This window comes from Galendromus occidentalis, unplaced genomic scaffold, assembly GCF_000255335.2.
Source record: "Galendromus occidentalis unplaced genomic scaffold, Mocc_1.1 scf7180000077497, whole genome shotgun sequence".
Lineage (NCBI taxonomy): Eukaryota > Metazoa > Arthropoda > Arachnida > Mesostigmata > Phytoseiidae > Galendromus > Galendromus occidentalis.
In genome coordinates, this window is record NW_003805485.1 from 627602 (window position 1) to 641686 (window position 14085).

Sequence of the window (14085 nt, forward strand, 5' to 3'; positions counted from 1 at the left end):
TGTAGAGGGCCAGAGATTTTGTCTCCCAGTACCATGCGCTCCGCCGAATCGATTCATGTCGATCAGAATCAGAATAGCACCAGAATCAGCTCAATCGACGCTAATGGAGATGAGTCGCCATTGGCGTCAGATCGAGATCAGTTGGTGATTGGTGTGGCTGGGGGAAGACACACGTCGGCTCTGCGGGCGGTCCAAGCCCGGCTACGACCCGGACTCGCGCGATTCCGCGACCGAATCCCATCCTTTTCTGCTGCACCATTTCAGTGATCGATCCATTGAGCTCGGTGAAGTTCCGATCCCCCACAATCTCAGAAATCAGCCATGGGGACCTTCTAGTGGTTTGACGTCGATTCCCCGATGACGTGAGAAGCAATGAGCCTCTCGAGCAATGATTTCGAGGATCGGAACGGTCTGTTGGAGAAGTCGGAGTTATGATCCAATGCACGGATAGCATCAAGGGGGAAAATTGCTCTCTACGTGAAGAGAAAACAATGCGACGTCCGGAAATCGATTCGTGACTGATGATGGGGATAATTATTACTGTTCGTCTGATAAATTGACACCCCATATCCCAGGACCCTTCCACCCCCTTTCCTCCATCCTCTCCATGAGTCTAGAGGCTGTTGTCGCGAGGTCCCATGCCAACTGAAAAAATGTTCCTCCTTCCTTAAAGCATGAGCTCCACTACATCTCTAGCTGGAAACCTTGGATACTCCGTGCGGAAGTTTTGAGAACGCCTCCTACCATGTGTGTATATATGTATAGGCTCTCTATTTAGGAATTGAAGTGGGGGGAGGCTAAAAATGTGGCATACTAAACAAGTATTGGGACCATATTCTAGGCGGATTTCATGTGAAGGGATGATAGGGAACGGTCCTTTTTCATGCATGAGGCGGACCATTTCACAGGCGAAGAGGCCGTTGATTCGTTAAGCTTTCGCAATGGATTCCGGATTGTTAGAAGTGGTTTGTCTAAAATGAATTATTTTGAATTTAATTATTCTAAAATGAGTTATTTTAAATTTAATTATTCTAAAATGAATTATTTTAAATTGAATTATTCTAGAATTAATTATTTTAAATTTAATTATTCTAAAATCGGGCGCTCGGGTCAGTGGCGTGCTCAGGGGGGGGGCCAAGGGGGCCATGGCCCCCCCCGATAGCTTTCGGTTCATACTACCTCTGTGGACTCCCAGATTGATATTCTTAGTTTTTCCCATCTCGAGATCGGAATCGTCTTTCTCTCTCACTCTCATCCGGCACTGGGCGCCAAATTTTCCCTTCGAATGACGAAATAAATGTGCGAGATGTGTTCTGCGGAAGCGTTCGGTGTAGTTTCATTCCCCGATATCGCATGAGACTCGTCCTACAAATGTTTTTATATCCTCCGAGAATCTTGATCTCGACGGATCGATCATGAAGAGGCAATCGACGCCTTCGACTTTTTTCTCGCATAAATCGAGAAAAATCAGTTATTCCCGCAGCCAAGAAAGTGTTGCATCGAGTTCGGTAGAAGAAGAAGCTCCGCCAGCTCCACAGGATTCGTCGGCGTCTACCTCTGCTCTGGATTCAACCGAGGGAGTCGTTCACGAATCTCCTCCTCCACCCGTGAGTGAAATTTCGCCTTTCAGTCCGCTTGACATCGGTCATTTTGTCCGGTCCGATGTCTCGTTGGACGACGAACAGCGTTACGACGCCTTGGTGAATGCGTGGGTGCCCGGTGAGCACTACAAGTTTCCGAAAGTTCAGGAACAGGGTCGCTCCCGGGCTTTCCAACACTACTATTTGAGAACGTGGTCGTGGTTGACCTATAGCGAAATGCACGGTGGTGGAGGGTTTTGCAAGCATTGCATCCTCTTCGCAAAGTCAGAATCGTCCGATCGGCGCGGACATAGAGTCCTGGGTACGCTGGTCACTCAGCCTTTGAATAAATTCAAGAAGGCCGTGGAAACACTCAAGAATCATGCCGGGCTCCAGTATCACCTGGACGCAGGAGAGAAAGCTCGACAATTCCTTCAATGCTACAAGGATAAGCCGTCACTCGACGTCAGGAATCGCCTTGTTACCGGTCGTGAGCAGCAAGTGATGAAGAACCGTCAGAGACTGATTCCCATGATCAAGACTGTTTTGCTTTGTGGCCGGCAGAATATAGCTTTGCGAGGCCATAGAGATAATGGGCTACTCTCCGATGATTCCCTCGGAGACTCGAAAGAAGGTAATTTCCGAGCGTTGCTGAGGTACAGACTTGATGCCGGTGACAGCCTACTCGAAGAGCATCTCGCTAATCCGAAGCGAAACGCAACGTACATCAGCGGCAAGTTCCAGAATGAAATCATCCGAGCTACAGGGAGGTTAATCCGGAAGAAGATCGTGAATGAAGTCAGGGACGCAAAATTCTTCTCCATCCTCGCCGACGAGACGAGAGATCTCGGCAAGCTGGATCAACTGACCATGTGTCTCCGCTACGTTGCGCATCGAGATGACCAGAGGGTACTGAAGGAAGTTTTCCTGAAGTTTTGTGATGTCACCGACAAAACAGGCGCTGGCCTCGCTCGCGCCATCCTGGATAACCTCAAGGAAGAGGGACTGGATGTTAGGGATATCCGCGGCCAAGGCTATGATGGGTGCAGCGCTATGAGTGGTCGTCGGAAAGGCGTACAGGCCGAGATTAGAGCCGTTGTCCCGCAGGCCTTGTACTTCCATTGCGCGAGTCATTGCCTCAACCTCGCCGTGGTCCACTCAACTGATGTTGTCCCGATACGAAGAGCTTTTGGTGTGGTTTCAAGCGTTGCGGCCTTCTTCTCGAACTCTTCTTCACGGGTCAGATCTTTGGAAGATCAGGTGGAAATCCACGCGCCTTCTTCAAGCAAGCGGAGACTCAAAGCTCTATGTGCCACCCGCTGGGTTGAGAGCCATCAGGCTTTCGTAACTTTCAAGGAGCTTCTGTTCCCGATTGTCCGTTGCCTGGAAGGGATCAGTCAAATCCCAGGTGATAGCGGTACTGGTGCGTACACACTCCTGAACACCGTCTGCAATTTCGACTTCTTGATCTCCCTCTACACAATCGAGAGTTTCGCGTCGCTCCTTCTGCCCTTGTCGGTCAATCTACAGAAGAAAGAACTCGATATTTTCGGCGCGCTGCGTATTGTTGACACAGTTCTCTCAGTACTCAAGGAGAGGAGAGGAGAAGCCGGCTCAGTTTTCAGCGGAGTTTTCGGTGAAGCGACGAAATTTTCCGACAGTATCGACATCGAAATCAAAATGCCCCGGGTGTGCCATCGGCAAGCTCACAGAGAGAATCATACGGTGAATTCTCCTGAGGATTACTTCCGAACTTCCACCTACATTCCATATATCGACGCTCTGATCACAGAATTCACCTCCCTCTTCGACGACACCCGGAATAATGCTGCGAAGCTTCAGTTTCTGATACCCAAGTTCACCATCGATAGCTCGTACGGAGATATGGGTGAAATCTTCAACTTCTACGAAGCGGATCTGAACTGTAGTGAGAGCGTTCTACGTGGTGAATTCGAACTTTGGAGAGCAAGGTGGATCGAGGTGCCGCGGGACACGTTGCCCGTAAATGCCATTGACGCTCTGAATAGCTGCTGTGACGAGGAGTTCCCGAAGATTTCGATCCTACTGAGGATTTTCGCGACTCTCCCAGTAACCACCTCATCAGCGGAAAGGACGTTCAGCTCTTTAAGACTGCTGAAAACTTATCTGAGGTCCACAATGAGCGAAGAGCGTCTGAATGGATTGACATCTATGCTCATCCAAAAAGATGTCGCAGTCACTCCGGAAGAGGTTCTCGAGGTCCTCGCCCTCGATCCTCGGAAATTGGATCTGGTTCTATAGGTGATAGAGCATGTAATATAACGAGAAAGAGAGAATCATAGAGAGAATCACATAACAAATCTCATGTTCAGAACAGACCTGTGTATAATACAATAAAGTTCGCCTCATTGTCTTTGTGATCTGACGCGATTTGATCCCAAAATCGGTCGCTTGGCTGATTCGAACAGAAGTTCTGGGGTCCCGCTTGATTCGAAAAATTTGGCCCCCCCCGACAAAGAATCCTGGGCACGCCCCTGGCTCGGGTTGAGTTTCAGGCAAAGATCCCTTCATTTAGAAGCTCCCGGCTGTTCCGAGTAGCCGCTCTGATGGGAGGCCGAAAATTCGAGAAACCGCAAGAAGGATGAAGCCGAACGGCTGTAACCGCGTATCCATTACGAATTGTTGGTAGAATCGCCGGTTGTAATGGACCACATGCTCCTACCTATGCGAGCGAACGGAAGTGGTGTGACCTGCTTTGCTCTGGGAGCAGTAATCCGACTTAAAAAGAAGGAGATTGCCGTGCTTCGAGCACGCTACGATCTTGTCGCCGTGGCTATATCAGCCGGTCGCCGACTCACAGACACAAGGAGCCCGTCTAAGCATGCTGCGTCTTCTCATCTGCGCTGCTCTCGCAACTCTGGCCGTGGCAGATATATCAGACCTCAAATGCGACGCCAAACATCTCAAGGCCGACGCTCAGGCAGCCCACGATCTCGGAAGCCGCACCTCCTGTATTTGCAAGACTGACACATACTGCCACGCCATGACGGTCGAAATCCGTGATACTTGGATCAGGTACGATGCTGATACCCGTGGATTTTCCGAAGCTAATTTCGAAGGGGAAAACTACAGGTTCTCTGGCGGAGACGAAATGGCCGACGACATGATCTACTACCCGATTATGAAAGACGGCTACGTTGTCTACGTCTTCTGTAACAAGCAACGGGAACCCCAGACGAAATACGTGGAGTTCCTCTCGAAATCCGCGGCCACCGAGTCGGTTTTGTCGGAATTGGAGAATAAGTACCTCTTCTACACGAGCTTCGAATTGCTCGATGAGTGCACCCTCTGAGAAAACTACTCATTGCACAACTTAAATAAATTATTCTGTTGAGGGTATTCGCTACGCAGAAGAGCTTGAGTCACTGTCTGAGCCTCTGGGAAGCCCATTAGATAGGAACATAAGGCTCTTCTTCAGGATTTCCAGGAGTTCAGAATCCTTCCTAAATCTTGTCCCCGCTTTTTTAGGTAAGGAACGGGGCAAGGATCTTGAGAGATGCCTGAGGCCACGAACTTGTAGATGTACATTCTCCTTCGTCACGCACATTCGCAGCTCTGAGCCAGATGTTCACCCCAGCCCACGGGAGAATGTCTCGTGACGTGGGGCCTCGATGATCATCGAACCTAATCCATTCGTTGATCGAACAGTTCGGTATCCGAAAACATTTCCTCTCGACGTTTCCGCTGCCGCCCCTAATACTGGGAGTTCATCACTCCGATGGAGGCAGGATGGGACGGCATCGGAGGTCTGAGCTGGAGTGGCTTCGAGTTCCAGACAGAGACTACGACACACTCCCCGTCGGGTGGTGTCTCGATGGAGGAATATCCATACTCGAAACCGAGGCAGAGAAGAAGCCTATTTCTTCGATATGATGCGGCGCCCAGGGCTTCTTCGACGACAAAAAGTTTTCGGTATAGCTCGGTATAGATGGAGAGTTTGATATTGTAAATAGCTTATGCCCGACCGATGATGAAGAATCATCCATGACATCGGAGATTGACGGAAGCCTCCCTCTGATGGAATCTCACAACGCGAAAAAAAGAAGGCCCGTTGTTGACCGTCATGTACCATTGAGCGGTCCTTTCTGGATGTTCCTCGATTGAGTTTGTTCATCCTCGAGTACATCCGATCTCACTGTCTGTCAACCGATAATGATTCCTATGGATCTTGCAGCTAAGGACAGATCATCGCATCGGATCTCCACTGTGATTTCCGATCTGCAAGCATCTTGGTCGGGTTCTTTGGTTGTGCGGGCCCTGTTCCGTGTCGAGGATCTCGATTCCGTCGTCGATCCGACGCCACTAGTATTTTCCGAGTTCCACTCTCGCGGGATCCGAGTAATCATCGAAGTAGTAGAACAGGTGGGACCCGATAATGTAGGCTGTAAAAACATGTCTCAAGATCGACGTCAAGCTCAACGCCAATAAAATCAATTGCAGAGAGTGCCTTAGGGATCTCCCAGGCCCGGAGCCGGGAATCCGACTAGGACCGTCGACGTTAGCCGACTAGTTTCGCTTCCGCCACTATATTAGCCTTCGCTGAAATCCTTAGAACCGAGTTGTTGAACCTAGAGACAGAGACATGCGTCGCTTCGTCATCTTCGCTTGTCTTGCAAGTCTGGCTGTTGCAGACATCTCTGACTTGAAGTGCGACGCTAAGAATCTCGGAGCCGACGCCGAGTCTGTCAACGAGCTCGGGGACCGCATCTCGTGTGTCTGCAGGAGCGGCAAGACATGTCGGAACATGACGGTGGAAGTCGAGGGGGATGCCTCAACCTACACCTCTGACAGTTTCGGTTCATCGACTGCATTCTTGGACGGGGATCACTTCACGCTCTCCGGTGGAGCCGAAATGGCCGAAGACACGATCTTCTTCCCGATCAATAAGGGTGACCACATTATTTACGTGCTGTGTAACAAGGAGCGAGTGCCGCGAACGAAATACGTCGAGTTCCTCTCCAAATCCGCAGCGAGTGAATCCGCTCTCTCGAACCTAGAGAGCAAATACCTATTCGAGCTCGACCCGAAAGAAATTGATGGGTGTTGATTCCGGAGCCGGATGTACCTTCTTCTGCCACTTGACGGATAGAATTCTCAAATAGGACCGGATTATTGACCGTTTATTCTCTCGGACAGGACGACAGGTAGCGATAATGTTGTAACGACGAACTGTCACCGGGAGACTTGAAAACGGGATGACACAGGATAACTCTGCAGTGCCAGTAGGTACATTAGGAGCTTTCCTGAGAATGACTCCTATGCCTTCGGCAGGCAAGCGTCTTCATCATGTGATTGAGAGGTTGAATACGGATCCGAATCCGGCAATGCTGGTTGTATTCCAGCAAATAAGATTGGATCAGAGTCATCACCAAAGCCGAAGCGGCAGCTCGAAGTCGAGCCAGTCGGACCTAATCCGAGGAATCTCAATTCCTTCATATCATCATCTTCTGACTCGAATTAGCCATTACAGTCAGCTTCGCACTGAGCGAGTATTATGATTGATATAAATAAAAAAAAGCTTTTCACTAGTCATCTCATGGCCTCAATAGGGTATGTATATACTATATACAATGTTTAACACGTTTCTAAGAATCGTTCGCCGCCCAATCACAGTCCTCGCTGTGTGTAGGGTCTCTTTCAGATCTGGTAATGAAACCCATGGAATGCGCCTCTCGACTCTCGACATCCGACGTCTGTTCTTGAATCTGCTCCCAGCAGCCCCGAACCATCGCCGGGGGCGTGCGAAACTCTCCGTCGATATCCGAGAACTTGCCAATTCAGCTCTCCAGATGTCTGTTGGATGGGAGACTGGACGGCAATACGAATTGTGCCCGTAGGTCTCCTGTGAGCAGCGGAGTTCCGGCGAGCAGGTAGACCAGCCGGTTCCTAGCCGAACGCTGAACTCCCAGGGCCTGCTCGAGGAAATTCACTTCCAGTCTGTGAAATCCTTCCAGCTGTCTCTGTGTCAGGTGTCTCAATGTCAGCTGCATACCGTACGCAGCGATCGGGGCGAACTCGATGGGGAAAAGCGTCAGTGCGGTTTAGAGCGAGAACTCGCGTATTCTCGGTTTGGAACAGTGCTCGGACATTCCGGACTTCATCTCGACGCCCAGATAAACGCGCTAACGAACTTTTTCGATACGTTGCCCAGATAGTGCGGGGATGTCACCGAAGGCTGCAGCGCCTCCCCTACCAGATTCCATGAATTTCGGTTCCCCCACATCTATGGTCGATCCGTCAGCCACTGGGTACTCATGCGAGTTCCGCATGGCCTTCTGCAACTGTGTTTGCGCGATCTTGAGGATGAAGCGGCATCGTCAGCACATAGGAGTCTGGAGACTGGATCGTGCTCCGAACTCATGGCGGAAGGGAGGTCACTCAAGAACACCGAGAAGAGTGACGGGCTCGACTGGTCGCCTCGCGCCATGCTGGTCGTCTGGGGGAACGGGGCAGCGCAAAGACACCATCGTTCACCCTGAGGGTTCTCCGACGGAGCGTTTGAAAAACCAACCGGAGCATGTTGGATCTTATGCCTGCCCTCGCCAGTTTGTCCGGAATGATCTCTCTTGAGGACCGATCAAACGTTGTGCTCTGTAATCCACGCACACGACGTACAAATATCTGAATTGACACCAGAAGTCTGATAATGAGCTTTCATAGATGAAGAATGGAGTCAGAAGCAGTCGAAGACTTTATCTGAACTTCCGAATATTTCCTTGCTTTGGCGTTACGGGAAGGTGCAGGGTACCCGAAGTCTTTCGGAGCAAAACTGCGAAACCGAGTCTCTTTCGCGGGAATCGCTACCAATAGTGTGCATTGGGTACATCATCGACTGAAAAATCGTGTCCATCAATGTCTTCCAGCTCACATGAGCGTCTTCAGGATTCGATGGAGGTTCGGGCTCACACGGTCACAACGAGCTCCAAAATATGGGAAATTCCCCGTGGCCACATTAAGTTTCGAGGGAAAATTTCAATCGAATGCCGTCGAGGGGGAGAACCATCACGCCGATGATTCTGAGTGCATGTTTCGAACCACTACAAAAATCTTGAGCGATTGCGGCTCTCCCGGACGTCTTCGCTGTTCAGGAACAGCTGCGTTATTTGCATCGGCCCGTTATCTCATCCTCAGAGATACATAGTTACAGAATGTGTGTCATTAGAGCTTGAGCTAAACCACAATTGATCCAGAACAAGGATTTCCGCTATCTGAGTGCTCCCACGCTCCACGTGGTCGATGATCTCATCTCCAGGCCTTTAAAAGCCATACATCGAACTCTTGGGACAACATAGAGCCTCCCAGACGAGAGTAAGATGTTCTCTCTTGTCTTACTCGCTTGTCTCGCGACCTCAGCTGTGGCGGACATATCAGAACTCAAATGCGACGCCAAGCACCTCGGCTCCGACGCTGGGGGTGTCGACGCGCTCGGAAGCCGATCAACATGTGCCTGCAGGAATGGAGGGGCATGCCAGCCATTGACAGTCGATGCAGGTGAAGAATCGGCCACCTATAGCGCTGGTAGCCTCGGAGCGTCGGACATTGTGTTGGACGGAGATTACTTCAGAGTCACGAGCGGAGACGAAATGGGTGAGGACATAATCCTCTTCTCGATCCTCAAGGACGACTACGTCGTCTACGTTCTGTGCAACAAAGAACGGGAGCCCTTCGCGAAATATGTTGAGTTCTTCTCAAAATCTGCGGCCACTGAAGACGTTGTCTCCGAGCTGGAAAACAAGTACCTCTTCGAATTAAACCCTCAGGAGTTGGATGGGTGTTGATTCCGGAGTTCCAACCAGGCGGAATTCCTTGCAATCGAGCCGGCAGGAGTGAAATAAATTCGATGAAAATGAACCTCTGGTCGTCCAATTTCTCCGAACTAGCTGAGAAGTACTCGCGGAGATTCCAGGTAGCGAATGGCTTTCGCGGAGCAGTCCGAGCACAGCGAGGACTTCCTGTCCTTAGTCATGACTTCGATCGAAATCACGGTATCGTTAGGTACCAAAATCCTGGTAGGATCAGTCTGTGAGACAAAGTGGAGAATGAGCTGTCAGAGCTGCCGAAGTCGCGCCGAGCTGCGAGGAGTTCTGCACTAGGGCCCTGCTTTCAGCTTAGGGTTGCGCTCCAAGGCTCGGCTAGAGGGGCGATCGGGAGAGCTTCTGTTGACCGATTTTCTGACACGCAGAGCTCCTATTGAGGAAGACTCTCATGAGCAAAGGTGCTAAGGAGGATGAGTTGTACACTCGGGACGGAGTGTACAAGTCGGGAACTGAGCTGAGTAGCTCGAATACCGAGCGTTGCGGAAGTTGTGGGGATCCTGCTTCCTCAAAATCAGTGGAGGGTCCCCTATCCAGTCGCGAATTCTTCATCAATGGTGTCGGGCGAATTCGGGCAGTCCCGGGACACTGTGGTCCCGCTTCTGGCCACGGCAACCGGAGATTGGCCCAATTGATCATACGCGGTGACACCATCACTTTGAACAACGGGTCTCTCGCTAGCTTGTTGGCTGGTCTTTCGGGCCTGGTGGTCCCTAAGATTTTAGGGACTGATTCCTAGTCTCTAGCAAGATTATGAAACATAGACCCGAATATGATTACGTTTCTCGAGGAGCAGAGGAAAGTACGTAACGTTTCGAATGAGTACGTGATGTTTCGAACCAGAATGCGGTTTTCCGCTAGGTTTTGTGTACCGCAGGCATGGCTAGCGGGCCAATTCCGTTCATTGTCTGCACCAACACGCTCCGGAAGCAGGAGAAAAAGCTTTGGATTGTGTATTTCCCGGACGACGGAGCCGTTTTGTTCGGGTTCGACTCTACATAGTTGCGCTAGTCGTGAGTCAGAGCAGTTCAATTCCCTGAGAGAATAAGTATTTCACTATACTGCAGTCTGTGTCCGACAGTCGGCTATTCTTGCGCTTATATCCTGGATGGATGATTTGACTCTCGATTCTCCGATTCTCTTTACCATCATCTCAGCAGACTCTTCGATCTGCCCCTCGAGCTATTCTTTGCTGCCTACCAACCGATCGTACCGTATCATGGAGATTACTGTCGTTCAAATGATAATACGCGCTAGTCGGTCTCTCTAAGCGATTCCAATCCGTGCTACGGCAGTCTCCGACCTTCTCGACTGTTCGACGAGGTTTCATCTCTTCCTCCGCTCGATACTTCATTCGAATTGTCATGTTCATCACGAGAGAGGTTACAAAGTCTCCCGCTTTCGTATCTTACGCTGGCGACTGAAAAATCAAAACTCCCGCGATGAACGTGATCGTTGAGCGATCATTGGATTGTGACTTCTCTGGAATACGGACTCATTGTCTCCTCACGTCTCGATGTTTTGCCATATTGCCAGCAAAAGCTTTCTGTGGATGCGATGCTCCCCGGAGAAGCATGCCTGTTTCTCTCCCAACGCGAAGCTGACTTAGCTTTCTTCAAACGTATCTCCTTCACGAATTGTCTCTGTCTCCGCACGTTATCCATGTGAAAGAATGGGATGAGCCCGCACATCAGGCTCCAAGGGAGGGTCCAATTATTCCACTGCCACTTCAAGATTCGAGCTTCCCTCTCTGGAGCCCGCTCGGAAAATCCTCTGAGTTGAGAACGCAGCTGAATATTCGGGGAATCACATCGGGGACGTAAGGTGCTCACAGGGAGAAGAACTCGGTCAGTGCGCCAGCAACTTCGGCTCGACGGGTGAAGCGACCGTGGGCGTTGACCAGAGAGTCTTGCTCGGTGAACGCGCTCATGATGCCCCCGGATTCGCACAATCGACGGCTCCCCGGGGAGTGCACAGTTCTTGTTTTAGTTGAAGAAAAATCGAGCCCTGGGCTGTGCGTATTCACAAAGTCGCTTGTGCTGCTGATCGCCAGCCCCCGGGAAGCATGGGCTCCTCGGCATTATTTATGATCTACGATTGCACCAATAAGGACTCATTTCATCCAAATATCCGAGGGGTCGGACCGAGAGGGCTGATCTGAACCCGCGACCCGTTGCCGACGCGGACCCGGATGCGTATGCTCGCCATAAGGAAGCTAGGAGATTTTTTCAATCAGAGGAGCCTTGCAATACATTGCGAGGGGCGAACTAGTGTGCTGAGGATTCACTCGGGAAGGAAGTAACGTCATGAGAGGCTCCCAGCTATGTATTCTGCCTCCGTCATCGAAACGAAAATTTTTCGACCAATTAAACGCTTCGAAAGCGCTCCTTCACTCAAAGAACGCGATTTGCGCGGTAGAGATGTCGAACGTCCTGCTAAGCTCACATGCTGTCTGTGTTCTCTCGGAGGGAGTTGAATCCATCGTTCCCTCCCCTTCCCCGTCCTGCGGTCGGCTCAGCCCAAGAGAAGCGATTCGAGTAGCTTCTATTTCATGCCTCTGCATGCTCGCTCTCTGAGCTCGCGGGCATCATGATAAGTACCGAGGTAGCACCTTAAACATCTCGGCAGACGTGCCTCCGGAAGCACAGTCGAATCAACCTGATTTCACGGCTCATGAGCGTGAGATGATCGTTGTGTCAATGCGAGAATGATTCCGTGCTGCGGCTTCCTTCCATCCCTAAAGTCCATTAGCGACAATCCGGCGTGGTACTCCGCGGGGCAGGGCTCGATATTCTTTGGAATTCCTCTTCGGAATCGAGTTTTACTAGGGCAGGAATTTCAGCGCAGTTGCGCCGAAACCCGTGAATTTTCGTGGGACTTCCAGGCGATCGTCCAGGGCGGAGGATGCCGTGAATTTTCGGGAAAAATGCCGTGAATAGTTCCCAGTCTGGTGTTACTCTCGAATTGGATCATCGAAGATTGCTACATCAGGAGAGGCAGATCTTCATAAACTTTGCAGGCTATGCGGTCTGGTCATAGGATTGAGGTTCATGACTCATCGGCAGCTGCCGAGATGCCGCGGAAGCATATGATCAGGAACAACCGCAACCGGGTGCGAAGACAGAAAAAAACGGGAGGCGCGACCATTCACCCGACGGAGGCTTCTTCAGGGAGCAGACAGGGGAAAATGCAAAGCTTCAAACTCTCTCGAAACCTGCTGGGCGTCAGGGTATATGGAATCGGAGAATATCTGTCACACACGGTCGCTGGGTTTCGATCAAGGTGGAAAGTGGGGAGGGCATCGGGTCAGTTCAGCATCATAGGAGAACGCTACATATCACGTTGATGTGCGGCAAGCTGCACCGTCCTGGAGATCACGAGCGCGACTTCTAAGGTCTTTGAACTGCGGTGGCGATCATAGTCGCTCTCCGTTCTTCTTTACGAGGGAAGCCTCTTGGCTCACGATCCCACACTTTTTTATGTGACTGAAGTTGTCTGCAAAGCGGTCGTTTGAGGCTCTATCCGAGAATAATGGCTCTACCAAGTCAGAGCTGTTCAGGCGGCCAAATATGGCGTCTATGATCCCGAGTCCATGTCGCAAACCTTCACTGACATTCTGAGAAACCGCGGATCCCCCGTAATTTTCGGCTGTGTAGAAGCGGCCGCGGCTGCGTTGTCAGATATCAAAAATCACCAGGTGTGTTTCTGGCGAGATCGAGCTCATCCACATTCGACCGCGCACAAGGAAGTCCTTGTGAGTGGATTGTGAGTGCCGCTACGCTCCACGTGCCGCGCTCCAAAGACCTTGTCTACAGAACTACATAAACCTTCCATCGAATCCCTAGGGCCACGTAGAGTTTCTCAGATCAGAGAAACATGCTCTCTTTTGTCTTACCCGCTTGTCTGGCGACCTCGGCTGTGGCAGACATATCGGACCTCAAATGCGACGCCAAACACCTCGGAGCCGATGCTGGGGGTGCTAACGCGTTCGGGACCCGATCCTCTTGTGTCTGCAGGAATGGGGAGACATGCAGGCCGCTGACGGTCGATGTGAATGATGGAACGACCACGTATACTGCTGGCAGCCTCGGATCGTTAGTTGCCGAGCTGGACGGCGATTACTTCAGGATCACGAGCGGAGTCGAGATGGCTGAGGACGTTATCTCCTTCCCGATCGTGAAGGACGACTACATCGTCTACGTTCTCTGCAACAAGGACCGAGAGCCCCGGGCGAAGTATGTCGAGTTCCTCTCGAAATCCGCGGCCACTGACGACGTCCTCTCCGAGCTGGAGAACAAATACCTTTTCGAAATAGACCCTGAGGAAATAAACGAGTGTTGATGATCGCATCAATGCAGCATCCGCTCAACCTAATTCTTGAGTAAACCGGCTCGGGAGAGCTCCTCCCGAAATCAGATCCGGCTCAGAGAAGCACAGTGTCAGAGAAGGCAAGGGGGAGCCCATCGAGTAGAATGGACTCACGAGGAACGAACATCCCGGAGCCCCTTGGCCGAAAACAAATGGCGTTAGTGATTTGAAGGCGGAGCGAGGGAAAAAGGTCACTAGTATGCAGAAGAAGTGAGTTGAGCTCAGCAACGTCAGATGATAGGGAATCCCTGTGAAGGCGGAAGAGTAGGAAAGTGGTATCATCG

At 51.0% G+C, this 14085-nt stretch overlaps 1 protein-coding gene across 1 annotated transcript; it reads left to right on the forward strand.

The window, feature by feature from the left end:
• The first annotated feature begins 1415 nt into the window (after nt 1–1415).
• Nucleotides 1416–3860, forward strand: LOC100909378 (52 kDa repressor of the inhibitor of the protein kinase-like). The gene has a single exon (XM_018640720.1). It carries the CDS (start codon nt 1416–1418, stop codon nt 3858–3860), a length of 2445 nt encoding a protein of 814 aa, XP_018496236.1.
• Nucleotides 3861–14085: the final 10225 nt, after the last annotated feature.